At 36.1% G+C, this 24,079-nt stretch overlaps 3 protein-coding genes across 3 annotated transcripts; 1 reads left to right on the plus strand and 2 right to left on the minus strand.

The window, feature by feature from the left end:
• Window positions 1-958: 958 nt before the first annotated feature.
• On the minus strand, window positions 959-4,916 carry LOC113751318 (plant cysteine oxidase 2-like). Its single transcript, XM_027295285.1, has 5 exons — window positions 4,196-4,916; window positions 2,819-2,937; window positions 2,544-2,706; window positions 1,896-2,114; window positions 959-1,370 (listed from the first exon to the last, which is right to left on the minus strand). The coding sequence occupies exons 1-5, from the start codon at window positions 4,386-4,388 to the stop codon at window positions 1,243-1,245; spliced, it is 822 nt and encodes a 273-aa protein (XP_027151086.1). The 5' UTR covers window positions 4,389-4,916; the 3' UTR covers window positions 959-1,242.
• A 2,776-nt stretch (window positions 4,917-7,692) lies between these two features.
• Window positions 7,693-11,407, minus strand: LOC113752992 (V-type proton ATPase subunit d2). The gene is made up of 10 exons (XM_027297066.1): window positions 11,005-11,407; window positions 10,034-10,154; window positions 9,684-9,791; window positions 9,506-9,608; window positions 8,968-9,048; window positions 8,787-8,872; window positions 8,615-8,674; window positions 8,473-8,521; window positions 8,243-8,377; window positions 7,693-8,065 (listed from the first exon to the last, which is right to left on the minus strand). Exons 1-10 carry the CDS (start codon window positions 11,183-11,185, stop codon window positions 7,934-7,936), a joined length of 1,056 nt encoding a protein of 351 aa, XP_027152867.1. The 5' UTR covers window positions 11,186-11,407; the 3' UTR covers window positions 7,693-7,933.
• Window positions 11,408-13,936: 2,529 nt separating this feature from the next.
• LOC113751239 (uncharacterized WD repeat-containing protein alr3466-like) lies at window positions 13,937-23,904 on the plus strand. The gene is made up of 9 exons (XM_027295176.1): window positions 13,937-14,307; window positions 15,146-15,332; window positions 15,527-15,624; window positions 16,591-16,696; window positions 16,962-17,179; window positions 17,622-17,664; window positions 17,973-18,223; window positions 18,456-18,909; window positions 23,801-23,904. Exons 1-8 carry the CDS (start codon window positions 14,114-14,116, stop codon window positions 18,859-18,861), a joined length of 1,503 nt encoding a protein of 500 aa, XP_027150977.1. The 5' UTR covers window positions 13,937-14,113; the 3' UTR covers window positions 18,862-18,909; window positions 23,801-23,904.
• Window positions 23,905-24,079: the final 175 nt, after the last annotated feature.

The raw sequence follows: 24,079 nt of genomic DNA on the forward strand, positions 1-24,079 counted from the left end.
ATTATTGGATTAATTTTCTATATATATTAATAGTATATACATTTTCATCACGTAATTCGAATTTGAATTTGAAACTTAAATTATATATATATATATCATATATCTAACCATGATAATATATATACCGTCAGTATATATAAAATTTATCCTATATTATTAATTCTACTTTATGCTTTTTTAAAATAATACTTTTTTATTATCATTTTTATTATATAATTTTCATTTATTAGATTATATGATAAAAGAGATAGTAAAAGTGTCATTATAAATAAGAGTAAATCTCTCATATACGGTGTATACACTGTCATCGTTGGATTCATGTGCAAAAGTTGAATTTTCAAATTCAAATTTTACATAATTGTCAATCATCAAATGCTGACAGTGTACGAACTGTGTAGCAAAGATTAATCCTATAAATAATTGAATACAATTAACATTTTCCTTATATTACCATAAAGAGAAGAAGAAAATCAATTGCGCCAAACATATATTAGGCCCCAAAAAAAAAAAAAGTAGCATGATGTTACCAAATGACAAAGGGTCTGTCCCTATTACCACCCTCATGCTAAGATATCAAAACTTGACAGACCGAAGTTCTTTGAACAAGAGAGAGCTATGCCAATTAATAAGTCCCGCAGGCGGGGATAATAATTAATAATAGGACTTTGTTGGTACCGGGAGAAAGCAAGAAAATGGAACCAATGAAGATGGCATCCCGTGAGATTTTGCCAAGTTGGAAACTGGAGCAGGGAGGGACTTTGGGATGGAAGTCGCGCAAAGGTTGGCGAGGAGCTAGTACCAAACAAACGGGTCCGACTTTTCATACGCAAGTACTACGTACGTATTTCTGCATCAGAACTAGAAAGAAAAACCAGAACGCGCTCGGAATATATTATTTATCCGTCAGCCGATTTCCGTGTTATCATCTTTCTTCTTCTAAAATCAGAACTGCTAAGGATTGAAGGAAATACTTCAAATTTCATATGCAATAGTGTCAGATTTCGAAGACACGGAGAGAATTAAAAGATGAAAAAGAGGATGTGGTCTTTCATCAGTACCATTGACTGACTGACTGACTAACAACAGATGAACGAACTCCCACAATCTTACCTTGTGCTGCACTATGGAAAATCATTTCATTTTTTCTTTCAAGCTCTCTATCTTAGTATGTACACATCAAAATGTTGCACTCTGCTCCAATGGATCAACCGGTCAGAAAGTATGCTACTGGGGACAGACATCTCACTTCTCCACTATCTTTGGCCCGCTGTACACTTCCCCAACTACAGTTACATCCTTAGGTCTGTCCCTCTCTTCAAGCCATGCATACCCATCCCTCTCTTCCACAGGCACTGATATGCTGTTGACGACTGAGTCACACAAAATCAAAAGAACCAGTAGTGTGTGAATGAATGCTTTGCTTATATAAATATAAAATACTCACTCTCAAGTTCGTTGCACATTAACAATCAATCGTACAAAATCTGTCTTCTTACCATACACACTCAAAAAGTCCACAACAAATAATAATACTATAAAATTTGCCACTTTATTCCAACAAGACAAATTAATATCCCATGATTACAATAATACTTGCATCAAAAAGTAGCACTATCTAGCAGCAGAATTTAGGCAAAGCAGCAAGCAAAGGCCTGGAGATCAGGGTAGAAGTACATTCAAAGTAACTGTGTCTTCTAGCACCCCCCACGTCTATGTAATTTTACGTCTTATAAGGAGAGGAGCCAACAATAATATATTAAAACTTAATTTTCTTTTTTTTTTCCTAACAACGAGTCAATGTACAACTAGAGAGTGCGCATCACAGCAGCAGAAGTAAGTCAACCAGTAAAAATTGAGCAACAATCTAAAATCACGTGCAATGCATGATCCCTAACCTGAGAACTTTGTGAATGGGAAGTCCATGTAGTATTCACAGTGGCGGCCCTCGGGATCACAATATGGCGGTCCAAGCACATCAAGTACCGCACATGGAGTCCTCGCTTTGAAGCAATGCATGTTTCCGCCATCAGCAGGGTACAGAATCGAAGTGTTGCACGGAGCAGTAAACTCAGAGTCGACCTTCACTTTCGCCAACCGTACTCTTGATGGATGTTCTGCATAACCTCATGAAGCATGAGCCATCCACTAAAGCTTTTAGCAGAACAAGTTGGCTAAATAAAAATATTGCACCTGGCTACTATTTACACACGTTTAACATGTCATACCAAAAAAAAAATTATTTAGCAGGGACCGCACGTAGGGTTCTAGCTACTCAAAGACAAGGACAACGTTTATTAGGAGCAACCAATGTCAGAAGGCAAAACGGATCCACTCGCTGTTTTTATCTATTCCTAAATGTATGTTCGATGCAGTGCAAGCACGAAACATCTAATTTCAGCACTATCAACATCAAAAGCAGCATCAAAATCTTTTACACCAGTTACGTTACAAGCAGAAAAATAGTTCCAACTTCAACCAAAAGACAAAAGAAGCAATGAGAAATAAATCAAATAAAGTAACATCCAGCTTTAGAGAAGACATACCTTCTAATGGATCAGCATTCAGAGCCATGGCATCAGGTCCGTTACCCACCCAGTCATATGACTTGATGTGCATGGTTCCGAAAAGAAGCTTGCTAAAAACTGTCATTCCAGGATGATTATGAAGCGGGATGACACCCGTGGGCGGCAAACAGAAGATTCCAATCTGCAAAAAATGAATACATAAGGTTGCAAAGCCAAAATTCAAGGCATAAGAAGCAAACCAGTTTCAAATAATCTAATCCAGTAACATGTCATGAACATGAACAACAACATACCGAGAACTTTTCGCATGCATAGAGGTGTAAATACGTGATTCTGGGGATTTCTCCGCCAGTTGTTGCTTTGAAAAATGTCATATCTGGCCTCAGGCCTACATCTACTTCAGTCATGCTATCTGCATGCATACAAACAAGATTATCAGAGCAAAGGAATGTGCATTCTTCAGCAATATTTTTTTGGATGTTGTTGCCTTGTTGCGGTAAATTCAAGACCACCGTAATGAAAGAAAACATCAGCCTACAGCCCCTCTCCCCGCCCCCCAAAAACAAAAAAAAAAAAAAAAGGGAGGGGAAACAGTAAGGAAACGTGTATGTAGAAGCATTTTTTTCCTGTGATATGACGTATGAGAGATAAAAAAAAAGGTAATTGAAAATAAAAAAAAGTAATTGAAAAAAAGTGCTTATAATGCAAGCAAAATAATATTTAAAAAAAAAATTTTGTTTCCGGATTTTTGTTTTTTCCACTCCAGGTTTGCCCGGGCTGGCCATGTCACAAATTCCAACAGAACGGCAAGGGTTTCAGTTATTAACAACTCCACCTTTGACCCCAGGTGAACATTAAACTTCTGTTACAATCTTACCAAAATTAACTCAGCTTTGTAAAGGCATGAGGATCCATTTGCATCTTAACTAAGATCAGACGAGAATTTCTTAAACAGTGCAACCCAACAGACAATTCGAACATCAAAATTTTAAACCGAAAACTTTCCATAAGGATCTCTTTATGGTGAAAGTGTTTCTTGAAAAATCTGTTGGCCTTTTTAATTAGACCAATCACAGGAATTAGAACTGGGGCAAATGTTAATGAGTAAACAGAAACCAGTACCAATTTTGCAGGGAAAAGCGGAACTGGGACAACTTTTGATCAAATGAAACACACAGTGAAACACAAACACGTCATTCATAAAAGCTATCGGACACAAAATTAGAATGTGCAAGTACTTTGTAAAGATTTTTGTACTAAATGAACCTCGGGTCGATACAATGTTAAAGTGGAAAGGCAACAGACTACCAGAAAAGCACACAAGGACAAATATCTGCCGACTTTCCAATAACAGGAATCATGATTCAATATGAATATGGGGAAAGTAAACCTGAAAATAAATCAAAATGTCATTAACCACACTGCCAGTGAGGGAACAAGAAATGACTACAGTACATTATCAGACACAAGTACATTATGCTGAAAAGGTTATGCCTCGCTGAATTGCATAAAAAATAATAATACTACTACAATAATACTAGAACATTAGCTACTAAGCCAAAAAAATTTTTTTTTTTTTTTTTTTGCTACTAACAACAAACAACCCGGAAAAGAAAAGGATCACAAAACACAAACTGGAATACGGAACCTGAACAAAGAGATGATCATACCTAAAACAACCTTAAGCCGTTCAACTTTATCGGGTGAAGGTACAACACCAGGGCCACAATCGGAAAATACTTCCTTGCAAGTTTCATAAAGCTTCTGAACCACTACTGTTGTTTTCTTCTGCTTTCGCCTATTCTTCTTAGACTCGCCGTACACTTTACCTTTTGGTTTGCTTACATTTCTCTCGATCCCCATTTGTATGTCAGTCAACTACCCTTCAACCCCAATTTATGAAGAAAAAAAAAATTCAACTTTTGGGGCTCAGGTAAATTAAAGAAAACTGTGATCTGGTATTCAAGAGAAACTCTTGGGACCTGAAACTGGGGATACAAACATAGATAGGAGTAAAAAACCTACAACAACGACGACGAAACAGAACTTTTTTTTGGGTTTTGGGATGCTTCTGTACGGGCTGATGGTATTTGGGCAACACCGATAATATATATCCCAGCGTGGCGTTGTTTTTGCTGTTTCCTGTGTCCAAAAAGAAACCTTTGAGGCGGTAAAAGAAGACAAGAGATGTGAAATATTGGATCTCTGTGATTTAATGTTGTTAGTTTTTGGATATGGATTGTTGATGATGACGACGGACGGACGGACGGGGTAGGGAGAGAGACGGGTTGGCACGGGATGAGGTGGACCTTTAAATGGGAAGAGTGGAAGGCGAGGTGGTATACTTGTTCTGCTACGAAAACAGTTGGTTTCAAGAGAAGGGAGGGGAAAACCACGGGCCATCCCTCGTATTCCAGTGGGCTGTTCCGATAGCGGAATTCTTTTATTTTACTACTATATGCTTTTTATCTTTCTTGTTTCGTCTTACTCCCATTTTACTGTAATCACACTTTTGCCCCCTGCATTTTTAGCATTTTACATCACAGCCTCATCTTCGTACCGCCTCATTGCCCCTCTCCTTGGATCATGCTACAAAACCGTTCAACAACCTGCACTTATTGAGGTGTTAATAATGTGTGTTATTTGTGTCAACGTGCGCCTTACCAACAAACTTTTTTTTTTTTATTTTATTTAAATAGTAGTAATATTTTGTTTAGTGACTTTAGTCTGTCTTGCTAATTAGATTCCACCGTTTCTTTTCACAAAGGGTCTCCAGTGCTCATTAGGCACTCATTAGTCATTAAGATGGGAGTAGTTTAGATACTAAAACAAACTATTTATGATTATTAGTATTTACATTCATGTACTAGGTTGGTTAAATACCGACTGGATATCCGTTCATAAAGCAGTCTCCGTCATAGAGGTTGAAAAAATTAATAATAATGTCAATCTTATCGATGATGAAAAAATGTCACGTGTTTGGATCGTAAATTATCAATTTATATATGTCATACCGCTTGTACGAAATATTGAGTGTGTTTGGATTGTTAAATTATTTTAAATAATATTTTACTTGCATTATAAATACATTTTTTTAATTTATTTTTTCAATATTTTAAATTATTTTTTTGATCTCACATATATCACATTCCAGAAAGTACTGCAGTGATTATTCTAAATAATATTTTAAATAATACACTCATTATTTGCATTAGCAGCCTAACAACAATTAATTACACTGCATAAATACTCTAATAAAGAGTTTCTTATCATATTTCGCAATCACCGAAAAATGATTTTTCATTAGGTATTTACTTTGTTACCACAACTGACTAGCAAAAAATCCATCCCAATGGGAAGGGAATAAAAGGAAGGTGGCAGCGATGAAAACTCCCCTTTCAAGAGCATGACACGTTTGACAGGTAGCAGGTCGAACCCTAACACCCAACCGAACCGCCAAGCAAATCCGCTGGCGTTTGCCAACGGCATAATATATTCTTTCTGTTATATAAGCGCCCATACGGTTATGTCCAAATATTTGAAGCCATTGACAGAAGTTGAATATGTTTTTGCAATGCATAAATACTTTATTTATTAACTATTCGTACTTTAGTAAATCCTGCGATATGAAGAGCAAAACATGATGAACTTCACACGTCCATGATATGTCAAATCACCAAATCAATGTGGCATAACCAAATTACGCATCTTCTTTATGGGATAATTTCATTGAACTTCCCTAAAGTTTGAAAAATTACACCGATCTCCCTTGATTTGATAATTTTAGTAACAAAACCTTAAAATAATATTGACTTAGTCAAATTTTTAAATGAATACCTAATAATGCCCTTGTATTATGAGTTTTAATTTATTTTTCTATACAATTATAAGATTATCTAGTATAATTATAAGAAAAATGTGCTAAAATTTTCATGTTCATACTTATTATTTGATAAACAACTCTAATAATAATTTTATCACTATGATAAGATACTTTTATTGGTATTTTATTATAAATTTAGATTTATAAGATACAAAAAAAATGTTGAAATAATTTATTTAGAATTTATAAATTTTTTGAGTAGCAAAATTATCATAATTTAGTAATGATTTTAGGCCATTTCTTTGTCATTTATTGTTAATTTTAATATCAAAAAATGGAAAACAAAGATCAGCAAAAATATTGGATTACATATAAGTTAACTCATAAAAAAATCACTAATTTGATATTTGGTAACAATAGAAACTAGAGGTAATAGTGGTAATTCTATAGTTTTATTAACAAAAAAATAATAAAAAAAGAATAAGAAGGAAAAAGAATGAAAAACTAATTTTAAATGTCATTCTAAATATAAACATACCAAACAAGAGAGTTTCATTAAAATATTTAAGAGTAGTATTATCATTTTAAATGACAAGGAAAGTACGTGTAACTTTTAAAATATTGAGAGAGCTAAATGAAATTATTAAAAATCTCAAGGAAGGTTTCTGCAATTATCCCCTTCTTTATTTAGATCCGCGTCCGTTAATCCAAAAATTTATATGGTATTCCATTGACCTTTCACCCTAATTTTTTCCCTACGTATAAAAATGCTACTACTATATTTTCATAATATTAGATCAGTCCTAAAATTTGTTCTGATCTTTGCTTTTAAGAAAAAGTATCCGGCTGTCCTAGTTACCTTGATGCATTACGATAGCAAACAGAGACAAATCAATCAAAGCACGAGAATCATGGTTCTTGTAGAATGTAGGGGAGAGTACACTTTTCTTCCTATATGGAAAGAGCCAATAGAACCTTGACAGCAACTAATGCGTGCATCCAACGTCAGGATTTCCGATGACATATTAAAATCGAAACACAATCGCAGTTTAACCGAATTCTTTTAATGTATAGATTAGAGAGCCTAAGTTACAAAAGAAAGGTAATTCCCTGTGGTCCAACCTCTTGCCTTGAGGGCATCAGGACTTATGCCTACAGCCTGTCGAAAACTAGGTCAGGGTGGGATAGATCGCAAATCAGCTCCAAAGAAACACAAAAACTGACTATTGCCAAAAAGAAACACAAAAACTCCTGGAAATAGTACTTGTCCAGTACATGCATGAAGCCGCCTTTCCAAGAACCAAAGAAACACGCCTAGGCAAAATAAGAAACTCACAAAGTACCTTGGGGAAAAAAGCCTCATAAAACCTGTAAATCAAGAGTACCTTGGGGAATCATACATAGAAGAATCTTTACTAGGATATATTGGTACAAGATTTCTCCAATCAGAGTTAACAGATCAAGCCCACATCACAGCTTATTTGAAATCGACCAAGCGCAGGACACCATCTCATAATTTATCAAGGGACCAACTGGGAACTGAATATACATAAAATGTAAGGCTCCAAAAATAGTTGTAAATCAACTAAAAGATGAAAACAACACTATCATGCACTCTAGACTTCTGATTCTGAGCCACGCATTCAGATATCCACATCAAATTTCTGATCTCCTGCTCCCTCAACCTCATGTATGCAAAGAATACACCATAATGGAACTACAAAACCAACGGGAAACAGTTAAAATTAATCAACCAAGGAACTACAGACAAAATTATGGCCACCCATAAAGATATCTACTACAGCAACAACAAATGTGGATATCATCATTAAGCTATTACAGTTGAAAGAAATCAAAATAAGTTGAACACTCTGCTCTCATCTTGAAAACTAACCTGTTGCTCAAATGCTAAGCAAAGTCGTTTCACCTCCTCTTCATAAAATGCCTTGTCAAGCATCTGGCTCTCCCCATAAGATAACTTGGCAAAAATTGTTTGATAAGGAGGGTACTTCTCCATGACACCACGAACCTACAAATGCAAGGTGACAAAAAGAAACACCATGAAGAAAAAAACAAGTGAATGAATAGCTGATATATTTGTTGAATAAAACCCTTGGAGAGTACCTGATCTATATCCTCACAAACAGCAAGTTCCTCATGGCCATAAGGGTAACTGTTGGACAAAGGCAACAAATCAGGGTAAAAAAAGAGAGGAAAATGCATAATAAGATCCCAAAAGATGCAAGGCATTAGTCAAACAACTTACAGCAAGCCAAAATTGGAATATAATTTTCTACGATCATCTCGAGTAAGCTCAGTCCCAATGCTGCAAAAAAGAAAAGAACATAAGATAGCAGCACAAGTGCCATGCAGAATCTAGTCAAGAGTATAACTCAAAAACAGATTGCAAATATAAAACTCAAGGAAGTTAAACCAACCTATTGATGGTGATATTAACTGCTCGGCGATCAGCCTCAAAGGCAAGCAGGTCAGACATTATCTCTGCAGTGGCACCTCCAAGTTTCTACTTAACATTTTCACATGCTAGTAAACTATTGCAGCATGACATACTTCTTCAAAATCTAATACAAGGAAAATTTTTGAAACATTTGTCTTTACCTGGCAAAAATCATAGAAGTCCTCAAGGTATGCCTTGTAGAGGGTATTCCTCATGATTTCAATGTTCATGTCGTCCAAGTCCTAAATATAAAACTAAGCCTCATCAATCATGAACTAGAAGGGCAACATTAAATGTATTGCACGTGATGACACTTCCTCATAAATGAGATGAGATAGCTTATGCAGGATGAAAAAATTCATCTTCACACTTGCTCTGATAGATTACCAACTGTGCAAACAGGAACTGTGAGTCAAGTGTCATTCCTTTGCAGTTCACAGGCATGTACAACATGAATCATATCCCTTTACAATCAATCCGTCATATCAAGAAACAACAGGGCACCATCAACCCATGTACAGGCCAAAGTGCTAGATTCAACATTTTTAAGTCTTAAAAAGGTGTAAAAATACAGATTCTGCACAAGGAACTGCATAATTTCCAGAATTCATATTCTAGAAATGAAAAGAGCCTAGTAGTTAAAGCAATACATTTCACTTGTATGATAGAATATAAGCAAAAATGTTTCACAATCAGTACCTCAGAAGTAATGCATTCGGAAAAGTAAGGAGCAAGGGGAGTGTCTACAAGCACCAGTCTATAAAGCTCCCTCATATTCTGTGCGACTGCCAGTGTTGCAATACTATGTAAACAAAAGACTAAATGTTAGCCTTACTGACAATCAAAGTAACCGAAAAGACACGACAAAATACTTTACCTGTCGAACATTCCCAACGGATGGCATTTCTCCAACAATTCATGAACGTCTCTCTCATGCAATGTTCCAGTTACAATTAGGACAACATTATCGATCATATGGCCGTATCTGAAAAATAAGCAAGTGTTATTTCCGCCGCAAGCAAGAGAATAAATTACTATTCCAGAAAAGAATGTGTTAAGATTCTATCCCAGGTATGCCACTGTTATTTTTTGAGATATGGCTTGTTAAGCAGATTCTTCCAATCCACTATAAAAGCAAACCAAATACAGCAAAGCATTATGATTGATTGCATTACACAAAATTCAAATAACCCAAATGAACAGAAGAAAATCTGAAAATCCCCATACGTGATATACTGCAAAAAGGTTGACAAGGGTTCTGTAGCTTGGCTCAGCATGTGCTTATACTCATCAACCAATTTAAGAGTACACTTCTCCACAATTGTAGTCGTATGTAAAGGCGATGGCTCTGCAAATTCGAAAAAGAAATGCACGATTAACAATCCAAAATTAAATTTCATATCGTGTTTTATTTTATTCCCTCAACTAGACAGATCCTGCAGGAAAAAGGACAAAGCTGATCCATCAAACATCAAGCAAAATGTGCACCAGCAAGCATGCACATGCACATCTAAGTTCAATTGCTAACTAATCCATTAGTATTCCGGCTTAACAACAAAGGTGTTCCATTAATATCTATCACTAGAACTGGGATCAGTGTTCATACAAAAACCGAAATTCTAATCGCTATATTAATCGTTGTGCTCCATAATATTCAATAATTTATTTGAAATTCTATTTTATTCTTTTCTAGATCCATATTGATTATGAATAGATAAGAAGTAATAGTTACTAACTAAGATTCTAATAGTTTATGGAATTCCTATCCATATAAAATGGATATTATATGAGCCCGCTTAGCTCAGAGGTTAGAGCATTGCATTTGTAATGCGATGGTCACACCGTTATGTTGATCTGCATTCATAGCACCTTAAGCAAGCATAAAAATGCACATTAGCATCAATCCGAGTAACTTACTTCGGCCCCAAAAAAAAAAAGGGAGTAGAATTCAGCTCAATTTCTTGCTTTCGCGCTAAATCAGAATAAATTAACAAGCTATTAACAAAGTATCCAATATTGCACAAAAATAAACATATTAAAGCCTACGATATAAAACTATAATCCAATTCAATTACAAAAAACAACGAACCATACAGGTACGAGTATCTATAATCTCCGTTAGCGTTGAAATAAAGAAGGCAAAACCCAAAGGCATTGACAAGGTAAAAAAAAAAACAAAAAACAAAAAAAAAACGAACCGTTTTGCAGATAAGGGCCGTATTCGGTGGCGGAGAGGTGCATCTTGATGTCGTCTAGGGTCTCGCACTGGCAGAGATTGTTGTAATCGGCAGCAGTGAGCAGTCCGGATCTGTGGCCCCTGACGATTGCCTCCAGATAACCGCTGTGAATGTTGAACGTTAAAGCTTCAAATCCATACATTTTGGGAATTCTATTTGGGGAATTCAGCAATAGATCTGGACAATAATTTGGGAAATCGATGGATATGCGAGAGAGAAAGCGACTCCCCCCTTCTGGAGAACCCTAACGATCACTACTCAATTAGCAAGCGACAGGTATCTGTTGGAAGCAACCTGTCCGAGGGAAGGAGTAAAGTAAATGTAATTATAAATCGTGTCGTGTCAGCTCAACTCAGGTATCAATTACCATGGAAAGGGAGATCAACTTCCACATTTCATCGGCGTCACTCACTTTCTTTTCCTTTTTATTATTATTATTTCTGAGTTTTGACAGCTTTGACGCGAGGTTTTAACTATTGAGAGATTTTTTTTTTCTACCTAATTAATGTGCTTTCAATACCGCATTTTTTAAAAAAATTTTTGATGAACAAGTTGGTGAAGCACATCTTATACGTAACAGTTTTTTTTTTTTTTTTCCTAAATATACTCAAACCAACATGGATTGGAGACTCCAATTTTTGAATGTTATTATATATATATAACCTACGTTAAGTAAATTCTATAACTGCATCCTTGTACCATCTTGTGACGGAAAGATGATTTTCTCATGTCCTTGGAAGATGCAATACAGCTTGAATGTTATTATAGAGAAAAAGTAGGGCAAATAACTAATAGAAAACACATTGAATGGGATATCACAATCTATAAAAAAAAAAAATCATTTATATAAATTTATATATCAATAGGCATCTAATATACATAATATTTACTATTAGCATATGGAATTCTACAATTTAGTTGGTCGTTGAGAATTTAGAAATCAAATTTTAAAAATCATTCCCAAACTATATTACCAAAATTAAAAAATCAATTTTTTAATGCATTATGATTTAAATTGTTTCACCCAAAATTTGGAAGTTTGAATACTCTTAGTGATGATTTTAGCTCATTTTCCCTATATGACTATTTAAATCTTGTTAACTTTGAATAACTAAAAACTTAGGATGCGTTTAATAAAATTGAAAATGAAATTCGAAATCTGAATCCATTATATTATTGAATTGTTAAGTACGATATATTTGATTGCATATCACATTAAGTGATAAATAAATAGTTTATTATTTATTTTTTGAGAGTATGTTTTGTTTAAAAAATTCAATACCACTTAATTAATTCATATACTCATTTTTTTGTTATCAAATGCGTTGTTAAGATATTAATTCATTAAATTTAAATGCTAAATTAAATTAGTATTGCGGTCACTTGAAATGACATCACAAAACTTTGCTTCGACTCTTCTATAACTAGTTGATAGATTAATGTTGTAAAAAAAAAAAAAAAAACTTGTTGAGCAACTCAAATTGAAAAATCTCCTGTCCCTAGACATTAGGAGCTCTTTCTTTCTTTCTTTTTTTCCCCACTCAAGAAATATCAAATAACCCCAGAGAACCAAAAACAATCACGGTCAATAAGTCATTAAGAAAGTCACCAATTAATGTCAAATTGGACATTTACATAAGATGCAATATTGGAGTGATGTTGGGTAGCCTCTCCCGACCTGCAGAGGAATAGTTGGATCGTACGATAACCAGTCTATGAACACGATACCTCTGTATTGACAAAAAAATAATAATAATAATAATAATGAATTTGTTTTGGGTGGTTTCATAATAGTAGTACAATGTACAACTGTACAAGTATCGGGCTTCGCCGTTTGCCAGCGGCATATTAGAATGTAGGGATAATTTCATAAACCTCCCCTGAGGTTTTATGAAATATAACCTAGCTCCCTTGAGATTTTCAAAATCTCACTTAGCACCTCTTAAATTGACATTTTGGTAACATTGGATGCCCTTCTAACCAAAAGTAATATTAAAAAATTCATGTTTGAGGAGAGAGATTATTTTAGTGCCTTTAATACCCTTAAACTATAAAAAAATGAACATTTTACAAACCAAGAAAAAAAATATACTAAATTAGAACCATCTTAAAAATGAAGAAATAAAAATTGATAAGATTTTATGTTACAACCAATAGTTACCTTTACAGTAGGAAGAGATAGTAAAAATAAATACTATTTTTTAAACTATTTCTACAAATAGAACCCTTCATAGCGTTGAAGGTAATTAGCATGTAAAATTATACATTTGAGCAAAAAAAACTTAATACTAGATGAAATTCAATTTCAATATCATACAAAAAATTTACTTAAAATAGACAGACTTTTTTTACGGGTGTGAAATATGAAAATTTTATTATAGAAAAAGTCAGAATTTGAAAAACTATTTGGAGTTTCAATTACTTTATTTCTCTTGCGCTCTACATGAATAGGAATAAATAAATAAATAAAGTTGTGAAACACCAAAAAAGGAAAAAAAAAATAAAAAGAACCTGCAGCTTTTCTTCTCCAAATGCATTGAATATTTCATTGACATTTACAATTCAATTATACATACATATATATATACACACACACACGTATGTAGGTATGTTTGTTTGTATAAACATTGTTAAAGAAAAGTAGGAAATTTAGAGAAAGAAAAACAAGTTCAGAAAATTTAAATATGAGGGTATTATTGACAATTCATCACCTTTGATATTAGTATATGGCCCTACTATCACTTCAAGGGTGCTAAGTGAGATTTGAAAACGTTTAGGGGAGCTAGGTGATATTTCATGAAACCTCAAGGGAGGTTTCTGAAATTATCCCTATAATGTAGAGTCCAAAATGCCGCACGATGACTGCGGTGGACAGGTCGGAGCCCTTGGTGAACGGACACGCAATAGTTTCACTTCAAGGCGCCAAACTTCCAGAAATGAATGCGACGCCCGGGTGTTTTCGTTATCAATTCTGTCTTGACACTCTTTCTTCATCTTCGCTGGTGGAAGGTAGCTCGTTCTGAAATTTCAGATGTCTCTGGTAGCTAGGGTTTTAATCAAATACTAAGAAATGTCGGGAAATAATACTGTCGACCCTTTGCCATCTGCGGAGCAGAGACCCACGACGATAATGGATCTAAATATGGACTCCCTGGTCCACTGCACCAGCCATCTCAACCTCCAAGACATCTCAAACATGGCCATGTCCTGTAAATACCTCAGGGCAGTTGCATATTCTGATTCCGTCTGGCAATCCCTCTCCAGGTTTCCTCCTCTCTCATTATAACGTTGCCGCTTCGTATACTTAATTTTTTTATGGGAAAATGTGGAATTACTGTTATATTGTATGTGAACGGGGAACTGAGATATACAATGTGAGCTTGGATATGGTATTTTTTTTCCTGGCATCAATTTTTTGTTCTCCCTGCACGTCGTTGTTGCACAAGTTTAGAACTTTATGGATGTTGTTTTGCTTCCGTTGGCACATCCTGTTTTTGTTTCTGTATTATGTAGTAGGAAAAAGACTTTACTGAAGTTTGTCTGACATTGTGGTGTCAGATAATTTTTGCAAAGTTTGCTCAAGCTCTTCGTTACTCACTGTGATTCAGTGGTTGTTTCTTTTTTTCTTTTTGTTTCAGCCATTCTTTCCCACGTGTCAACCTGGTTATTGCTCTGAAAACCTTTAATGTTTTTTCAAGACAATGAAATCCATTTTTGTAATTCATCTTAACTGTTGTATTCTCTTTTGCGTGCTCTAGATGTATGACGTCTTTGTACTACATTTTTCCAGATTCATGATGAGGACCAAATTGAGCTTCTAATTTGTAAATACATCAATTTGAAAATTACAGTTTTTTTTTTTTAACTTTGTAAGTCTTAAAATGGCAAGCCATGTTTGCAATCCAAGAACAACTATGCAAGAATCTAAATTTTCATTTGTACGTGGAAAAAAATCAATAGTAGCTCATATTTTGGTTGTTCTTTATTCATTGTTGAATTTGCTGATTTAGCTGTCAACAGATGATGGTATTCAGTATGGATGTTCTCAAGAACTCTGGTTCTCATTTGTGTGTGTTTTTCCCCCCTCTTTGGGTACTTCCAGAGCAAGATGGCCTTCACCAATACCTTATTACAATTCTCAAAAATCAAGTGTCAGGGATGCATACTTGGCCAGGCATACTGCATTGCAGCAGTTGAAGTTTGAAGATCCTGTGATTGATAATTTCTTATTCAATTTAAAGTCTCATGATCACCTACTCTTTCTGGACAATCGTATAATACTATCAGAGGTACCAAAATTACAAGATTCCTGCCTTTTCCTCCTCTCCATTTTTGCTAAACTTAGATGGCATCTGGAAGGTGCTTATGATCTTCCCATATTTTCTTTTCCAGAATTGCTATAGCATACAACTATAATCATAAGTAGTCTTCCTTGGCATCAGGTTGTCCTACATAACGCTTGTTATTAAACATTCTTGTGCAGGGTCCCGTGATACGCACATTGGATATTGGGATTAATTCTGGAGGATATGATTCTGTCTTAACACTTAATGATCACCGAGCTAGAATAACTTGTATGAGGTTATTTTTTCTCTTTTCTCATTTTATTTGGGCAAACCCATGAAGTTAATGAAAGGTTATTGAGTGATGGTGGTTGGACATGGGTTTTTTAAAGAGTCAAAATTGGTAGAATATTATCACTTGATGGATTGGTTTGCATGCTAAACTTGTTCCATTTAATAAGGCTAATGTCAGTTATCAGAGAAGATCTTTTAGTAATATTTATGTTCACTGGTCTCTCTTTTGTATTCATGAAGAAAGCTAGCTTTAGCATTTTCTTGTCGTTTATGGACAATAATATCTCGTTACCTCGACACGTTTGAGGTATCCTGGTTGGCTGTCGGGAATAATAGTTCAGGTGTTCATTTTGTTCTGAAGTATTTTAACTGGGGATGTGAAATTTTTTAACTTCTCAATGTGTTCTGAGATGCTCAGCAAATCTCTGCTTTTAACCGTCCTCATCTTTCTGGAATTACCATTTGTTAGTTTGATTTGAAGTTCCTGATATTCTTTTCATATTCCACTGATTTGTTACCTTCATTACCCTACTTTTTCTCATCCTCATGTTTCTTTTTTTGATTTCATACATAAGTGTGCAGATATATGTCCTTATCTGGTGATATATGATCTTCTAAATCATACCTTTGTTTACTTCTTCCTCTCTACCCATTTCGCTTGATGGTTATCGACACCTCTTTTTATCATAATTTCGGTGGTTTTGACAACCAGATTAGCTGAATGATAGATGCAAAATGGGAATAGTAGGCACCAGACCTTCTTGTCCAGAGTTTCTGGTGCTACTTACCAGTCTTGTAAACTGATTCTTGATGAGGATGAATAAAATTCCGCTGATCATTGTTTATCTCTGAGGTTCAATTTGCTACTTACTGGTTTTGTGAACCAGCTTCTGATAAGGATGAATAAAATTCTGCTGATCATTTTTCCCAGCTTTAGACAAACTTTTGATGACAATTGATCTGTATGCAGATTGTTTTCCTTCAGTGACACAACTGTATGCCGAAGTGGGGAGCTTAGAAACAGCACTGTCTTGGTCACCTCAAGCTGTGATCATACAATTCGTCTGTGGTCAAAGGTGTTTTGAGGAATCTCTTTTTCTTTATTTTATATTCCTTGACTGGATGGTTTTGTGAAGGTGTATGAAAGAAAATCTTATGACGAATCACTCACAAAAGTTAATTTTGTGAAAATTATTCAGCAAGGAAAATTTCCCAAAGAATTACAGTACCTTTCTGCAATTTATCTGAGATTTATGTTATCTGAGGGTCATAATTCTGTCCTTATTCTGTCAAATTACTTGCATCTGCCCTCTGAAGTTCATCAATATCACTGATTTGCAGGGCTCTTGCTACCGATGTTATAGGGGCCATAGTGGTGGAGTAACAACACTTTCAGATAAACTGTTGGGTGATAGCAATGAGAAAATATTTGCCAGTGGAGGTGTTGATGGTACTGTTAGGCTTTGGTCTAGTTACCCTAAAGGAAAACGAGGCCAACAAGCTCTGAAGGGCACGCTATATGGCCATGAGAAACCTGTCATACTGATGGTAGTGGCTGGGTAAGTAGGAGATGTGTTGCAGCTTACTATTTGGGCTTTTGATATCTTATTGGTTGCTTTGACTTCTGTATGTATTGCTTGTGCTTGCAAAACGTGCGATAGGATGTTCAGTTTTTTTGTGGTTCTCCCCTTTATATATTAAAACAATAGATCAATTCACTTTAATGATATGCACTGCAAAACAAGCAGGAGCCTTTCTATTGAAGTGCTAGTCTTTGTTTAGTCAAATCTAATTAATGAAATTTTTATGTGATTGAAGCATTTCTCGTTGAATCATGGAGCAATTGCCTTTTTTGCAGTGGATTTCTTTCAGACCTTGATATATGACTTGATTTGTAGTTGCTCTACCCTAAATAATTCATCTGTAGTAGAATGTTTAGAATATGCATTTCCAGAAGATTATTTAACCGTCTGAAGCATTCTGTTTCTTTGTTATCTTCAGGCACAGATCATCTCTTTTAGTGAGCATGTCGAAGGACTCCAAGGTACTTTGATTCTCTGAATTTAGCTTTCTGATTTATGTTGTCAGTTTGCTCATGTAAATCAGTTTCTGATGGTTATTCTAGTGAATACCTAGAAAGAAATATGATGATAGGGATAGTAAATTGGTTGCAATGGCACATAACCTGGGCTTTTAGTTGCTAATTCCTATTATAGATTTCAACAGAAGAACCACTTGCATCACCAGAAAGTGTTGTCTAGTTGGACTTAAAGCGTCCTTAATGGCTTTGGTGAATAACAGAATTTGATAATTTAGCTTCTGATCTAAGCATGCTTAAATTATATCAAGTAGGTGAGAGTATGGGACGCATTTACGTCTTCTGCTGCTCGTTCTTCTTGCTGTGTGGGAATGACTTCTGTGTATGGTGTACCTGTGGGTATGAAGTGCGATGGATCATTGCTGTATGTTGCTACTGGGTCCTCTGTTGTTGTAATTGACTTAAGGACAATGCGTGAAGTCTCCACAGTGATGCACAAAAGCCAACTGCATTCATTTGATGTCCTGCCTTCAAGATCTTTAATATGCACTGGTGCAACTGGCAGGTAAAACTTATTCTTGAAAACTAGTCAATGTGATGTTTTTTCATCACTTGGAGGTTATCACCTGTATTTGCATGCATATAATTGTTCTCCCAAAAAAGAAAAGAGGAAAAATAGCATGCTACTAATGCAGCATCTGGAGATGAAATGCTCATTCCTTGCTGTCCATGTTTTTTACCTTGTTTCTTTGATCTTAAGATACTAGAGGTGATAAATGATGCCAAAACTATTGCAGTGCAAAACTTTGGGACCTTAGGAGAAGTTCTGAGACATTCAAAGCAGAACCGTTAGCAGAGCTGGATGGACATGAAGGCCCAGTTAAGCATATACGCATGGACGCATACAAGATAGTTACAGGCGGGCCTGATGATTGTTATGTAAAGGTTTGGGAAGTCGACACTGGTGCATTTACTAATTCGTTAAACTGCGCTCCAGATCATCCGACACCTGGTTTTGGCTGTTCGGCCGTGGCCGTAAGGGGATGCAGAATTGTTACTGCTGGCAGCAATGGAGGAGAGGGTTCACTATGCTACAGAGATTTCAGCAGTGCTACTCAACCAGTTTCATCTGATAACAGCATTCCTGCTTCAAAGTTCTGGGATTCGAGTTCTTACAGCGACACTGATGAATCTTATGACTAACAAATGTGTAGTTTCATTTCTCTTTAGGACAACTTTGCGTTTCATTTCCTAGATGGGAAAAATGCACTTTTCATCCTCAAAGTTTGGGGGCTTGACCAATTTTATCCTCAATGTTTAACCCCAAACACATTTCATCCTCAATGTTCCGTAATTTTGACCAATTAAGAACAATTGACGGGAAATATCCAATTGACCGTTACAACCAACGGTTTTACCCAACAAAAAATGGGTAAAACCGAATGGAGCTAACTTTAAAGGAACAAAATGCAACGGACGGACGAAAAGCTCCATTGTTGTCCTTTTTCCCTCTGCCCTTCAACCCCAAAATTTTCTTGCCAATCTTTGCAGCTTTAAACATTCATCCTCAGAGCATCTGGCAGTGGAGCTCCCTGTGCTCTCATTTTTGCCTAAATGAGGAGCAGAAGTTCTGAAGTCTCCAGTGGTTCATCAACTCCATTCTGCAAGTGTGGGTTAAGAACAAAAATGAGCACCTGTTGGCGCGGCGAGAATTCGGGAAGAAGATTCCTTGGTTGCTCTCTGTGGCCGGTAAGAAATATTTGTCTAAAAATGTTGGTCCTTCAATGTGTTAATTTAGCTAACTAATTTCTGAGAAATGTCATTATTGTTATGGTAGAGACCCGAGAGATGCAGGTACTTTGAATGGGTTGATGAGCCAATTTGTCCAAGAGGGAGAGTTCTCATTCCTGGTTTGCTGAAAAAGACTAACAAAATGGAAGAACAAGTTGAAAGAATGCGTAAGAGGGAGAAATTTTTTATTATAATAATTGTGCTTTTGGTGGTTTTGCTAGTACTGAGTTGGAGCAGTAAAGGCGAGGAAAAAGTAAAGGGAGGCAAGTTGCTGCTAAGACTGGAGTGATTTTGGTAAAATTGCAGAAGAAAGAACATTTTGAAGCTGGCTGTGTTTGTTGTTGGAACGAGAGTTGCATTTTTTCCTATGAAGTAATATCCAATTGCAGGGTATAGAAAGGGACTTATTTTGTTTGTACAAAGGTTCCAAATGAACTCTGCAATTTATGTAAAAGGTGGGATTTAGGAAGGGAAATGTATTTGGCAACAATGCAATTTATGAACTCTGTAATTTATTTTGTTTGTAAAGCTATGCGTTGAGTGTAAGAAAATGGTCCTTGTCAAAGTGTTGTTCATATCATAAATATAAAATGGCCATGAACTGATAAACCACATGTACTGATAATACAAACAGATGCAAATAAACCACGCTAGAAAACAAATGCAAATAAACCAAACTGGCAACTAAGCTGATAAACCAAGATTGTCCCACATGTACTGATAAACCAAGTTGGAATATAAATGCAAATAATACAAACAGATGAACATGAAAACAGTTGCCATATATGTATATCATAACTTCAATACAATTAAAGTGCATTCTCAATGAAATAAAGCAAGGGATAATATCAGAAACCTCCCCTGAGGTTTCTTGAAATATCACTAAGCTCCCTCCACATTTTGGAAATCTCTCCTACCACCCCTTGAATTGACATTTTCTTAACAATGTCAGCCCCTCTAAGCAAAAGTAACAATAGATTAAGCATTTTGGAGGAGGGAGAGTATTTTAGTTCCCTTCATACCCTTAGTTTGACTGATACAGTGACAGAAGAAAGTTGCAATAGGTGAAAAATATGAATTGGAGAATATTTTCCTGGCAGAATATTTTCCCTTCATAAGCTACTTTGAATGCTTCTACTGGTATTAAAAGGTGAAGGAACCGCTGGTGAAGTAAGGCAGATGGAGAGGTAATTGGGCAAAGCAATGGCTAGTTCATCCTTTGCTAAATAAAATCAAAGCAAATCGTGTTAAATAAGGAATCGGAGGGCATAAGAAAGCAAATGATGGAGGCAGTGGGGGACAATATGCAGGAAAGGAGCAATGTTGAGGAGAGGAATTCAAGAAAAGCAAGTAAGTTTAAATAGCCTGCCTGCCTGAAACGCTTGCGTTTCCCCCTTATGTAAAATGACTAAAAGCTGCGTTTCTGTTCTATTTATATCAAACACATACTCTCAAACCCTCACCTGAAGGGTGAGGATGAGAGGGGAGGTTTGCTGGGCATCCTAGGGCCCTCCGATGGGCATGTGCAACTCAACGCAGCTTGCATGTAAAAAAAATTTTTTTTTTTTAAGTAATTTGTTAAATAGCCTGAAACCCGCTTGCGGGTTTCCCTGCCTGCCTGGAACCCGCTTGCGGGTTTCCCCCTTATGTAAAATGACTAAAAGCTGCGTTTCTGTTCTATTTATATCAAACACATACTCTCAAACCCTCACCTGAAGGGTGAGGATGAGAGGGGAGGTTTGCTGGGCATCCTAGGGCCCTCCGATGGGCATGTGCAACTCAACGCAGCTTGCATGTAAAAAAAATTTTTTTTTTTTAAGTAATTTGTTAAATAGCCTGAAACCCGCTTGCGGGTTTTCCTGCCTGCCTGGAACCCGCTTGCGGGTTTCCCCCTTATGTAAAATGACTAAAAGCTGCGTTTCTGTTCTATTTATATCAAACACATACTCTCAAACCCTCACCTGAAGGGTGAGGATGAGAGGGGAGGTTTGCTGGGCATCCTAGGGCCCTCCGATGGGCATGTGCAACTCAACAGCTGCTAGCAAAACTCCTCCTACTGATCCTTTCAAAAAAGTACCATCTACTCCAATAAATTGCCTACATCCAGTTAGGAAACCATGCTTCACTCCAGCAAAACAAATGTACAGCCTCTCAAATCTGCCTTTCCCTGTTTTTGAGTCTCTAAAGCCATCAACAGTTTTCATTATAACAGTGCTACCAGGGTTGGATCTTAGAATTTCATGCATATAAACTCCTAATTTGCTGTACTGGTCCTTTTCACTGCCCTGAACAATTTTCATTGCTTTTCTCCTTGTCCTATATGTTTGATTTTTTGTGAAGGAGCACCTATTTTCTTTCATTACTGTCTTCCTAAAATGCTCCAAATCTAATTTAGGATTACACCTAAACTCTTCACAGTACTTCTTAGCTACCCATCCAGAATGCACAAGAGGATTATCATATGTAAAACCACATGTGTGATTATCTTCAAATGTTCTTATTTGAATAGTTCCATCCCCACTTAATTTTCTAGCATATATAACCCAATTACATTCACTATTTCTGCATCTAGCCCTCACCCTCACTCTATCTTGTTTCACAAACTTACAAGGCCTGCCTTGTTTCACACTATAATTATGTACAGCAGTCTTGAAAAGTTTCAGACTTGTGAAGGACATATACAGCTCTAATTTTGGATTGTCAATATGCTTAGGATCAAAAGTACGAGACCTCAATTTAGACTCTTCATCATCAGACTCATGAATGCTTTCAAAATCAGATTCAGAATCAGGAACCTGTTCTGTTTCATCAGAATCAGGAACCACCTCTGCTTCATTCAAAGGATCAGGAACCACATTTTCTTTCCTGTGATTATCTACTCCCAACCATTCAGCATTTTTGTCAACATTATCATGAAATATACCATCATCAGCATCATCACCTATTTCATAATCTGAATCAATAGCTGAAAAAAAAGTCTCATCACTTGCGTCAGAATCATTATCACAATTATTAGCAGCACACCTTCCTTGACCTTCATCCCTAATATTATTGTTACCATCACCATTTTGGAGTTCATTTTCTGTCTCATCTACCTCATACGGATCATAACCAAGTTGTTGCACTAGAATTTCATGAAAAGATACTTCAAGATATAAGTTAACTTCCTTAGTTGGTCCAACCTCCCCCTTAACATAACCATTTAACTCCCTACTGCTGTCTATCCTCCTAAAGGTGTTATTTTCCCAACCATAGTACACCTTATGACCATATACACCAGCACTCTCAGTTAATCTATCCACTTCAAAAACACTTAGACCTATACTCTCAACATAGTCAAACACACACAAATCTCCACCTTCGTAATGGGGATCAGGAGTATATGAAATGAGGCCTCCATGGTGACATCTTAATGTAATAAATGTGCTGCCCGTTTCTGGTTAAAGAAAAGAAAATAATATAGATCAGACTCTTCAGGAAAAAAAAATGCTTCATCATTTCAGCATAACAAATTGTTGACCCACACAAAAACTACCAAACAAGGACCACTTTCACTTTTTCCATACACATGGCCAGATACACATGGCCGGCAAAATATACCAAGTATTATTGTTTATTAGTCACTCTCACCACAAATTTATAGTCAATCGGCAACTATCATCAGACATAAGGGACCACATTCACACTATAATAATCAAACCAAGACAAATTTTTTGATTTATTTATACCTCATGCAAATGGCCAAATCTGGAAAAAAAATAGCCGTAAATTGTAGTGGGGAAACAGTACAAACACAAGGGACCACATATCAGGTTTCCTTCTCCAAAAAAACACATATCTTTATGCAATGTAGTTGTTGATTTTGGGTATAAATACCGTAATTTGGGGGTGGACAAATGTGGAGCTCTTTCTTCCGCAATGTCATATTTTTCTTCACCTAAAATGCTCCACGGATGCCGTCTATGCCCTCCTTCTTGCTAGCAGATGCTCGAAAAGTGGATGGAAAGATTGGCACAAAAATTTTTAGGGCTGACAACGGAGAAGAAAGAAGGAGAAGACAGAAGCTTTTTTCCTTTCGTTTTGCTATTTTGTGCATTTTTGTCCGTTAGAAAAAATGGATCCATTCGCTTTGACCCGGTTATATTGGGTATAAAGTTGGATCTAACGAATTGTGCTTCTCACGTGCAAAGTTCCGTCCCAATTTTTGATTTGTCCTCCAATTCCCGTCAATTGTCCTTAATTGGTCAAAATTACGGAACATTGAGGATGAAATGTGTTTGGGGTTAAACATTGAGGATAAAATTGGTCAAGCCCCCAAACTTTGAGGATGAAAAGTGCATTTTTCCCTTTCATAGATTTGTTGCTCATGTTGTATTTCGTTGTAGAAAGCGCTTGTGAGAACGATATCCCATTGAAAATCCTCAAGAGCTTCCCGCAACTTTGCTTTCAGGATTCGACGAATGTAGCAGGAATTAAAAAGATTTAAGATCAACTGGTAAATGAAGGGAAAAAAGTACTCGTACAACAGTTTCCCAGGGAAAAAAGAACTTTCAAAAAAAAAAAAAAAAAATGAAATGGAAGAGTAAAAACTTATGGTAGAGCGAGCGCCCAAGTTGGCGAGTGGAAGAAA

This window comes from Coffea eugenioides, chromosome 11 (assembly GCF_003713205.1).
Source record: "Coffea eugenioides isolate CCC68of chromosome 11, Ceug_1.0, whole genome shotgun sequence".
Lineage (NCBI taxonomy): Eukaryota > Viridiplantae > Streptophyta > Magnoliopsida > Gentianales > Rubiaceae > Coffea > Coffea eugenioides.

Bases quoted from the DNA above. Each gene is read 5' to 3' on its own strand.
- LOC113751239 (XM_027295176.1), top strand. From the start codon at position 14,114: ATGTCGGGAAATAATACTGTCGACCCTTTGCCATCTGCGGAGCAGAGA. The intron at 15,625-16,590 runs GTTATTTTTTCT...ATCTGTATGCAG, and splicing joins GCTAGAATAACTTGTATGAG to ATTGTTTTCCTTCAGTGACA. The intron at 18,224-18,455 runs GTAAAACTTATT...AAACTATTGCAG, and splicing joins TGCACTGGTGCAACTGGCAG to TGCAAAACTTTGGGACCTTA.
- LOC113751318 (XM_027295285.1), bottom strand. From the start codon at position 4,388: ATGGGGATCGAGAGAAATGTAAGCAAACCAAAAGGTAAAGTGTACGGC. The intron at 2,707-2,818 runs GTATGTTGTTGT...CATTTTTTGCAG, and splicing joins ATGCATGCGAAAAGTTCTCG to ATTGGAATCTTCTGTTTGCC. The intron at 1,371-1,895 runs GTTAGGGATCAT...TGTGTGACTCAG, and splicing joins CCCATTCACAAAGTTCTCAG to TCGTCAACAGCATATCAGTG.
- LOC113752992 (XM_027297066.1), bottom strand. From the start codon at position 11,185: ATGTATGGATTTGAAGCTTTAACGTTCAACATTCACAGCGGTTATCTG. The intron at 9,792-10,033 runs GTATGGGGATTT...CTTATTTTTCAG, and splicing joins ACCTTTTTGCAGTATATCAC to ATACGGCCATATGATCGATA. The intron at 8,522-8,614 runs GTAAGTTGTTTG...TTTGTCCAACAG, and splicing joins TATTCCAATTTTGGCTTGCT to TTACCCTTATGGCCATGAGG.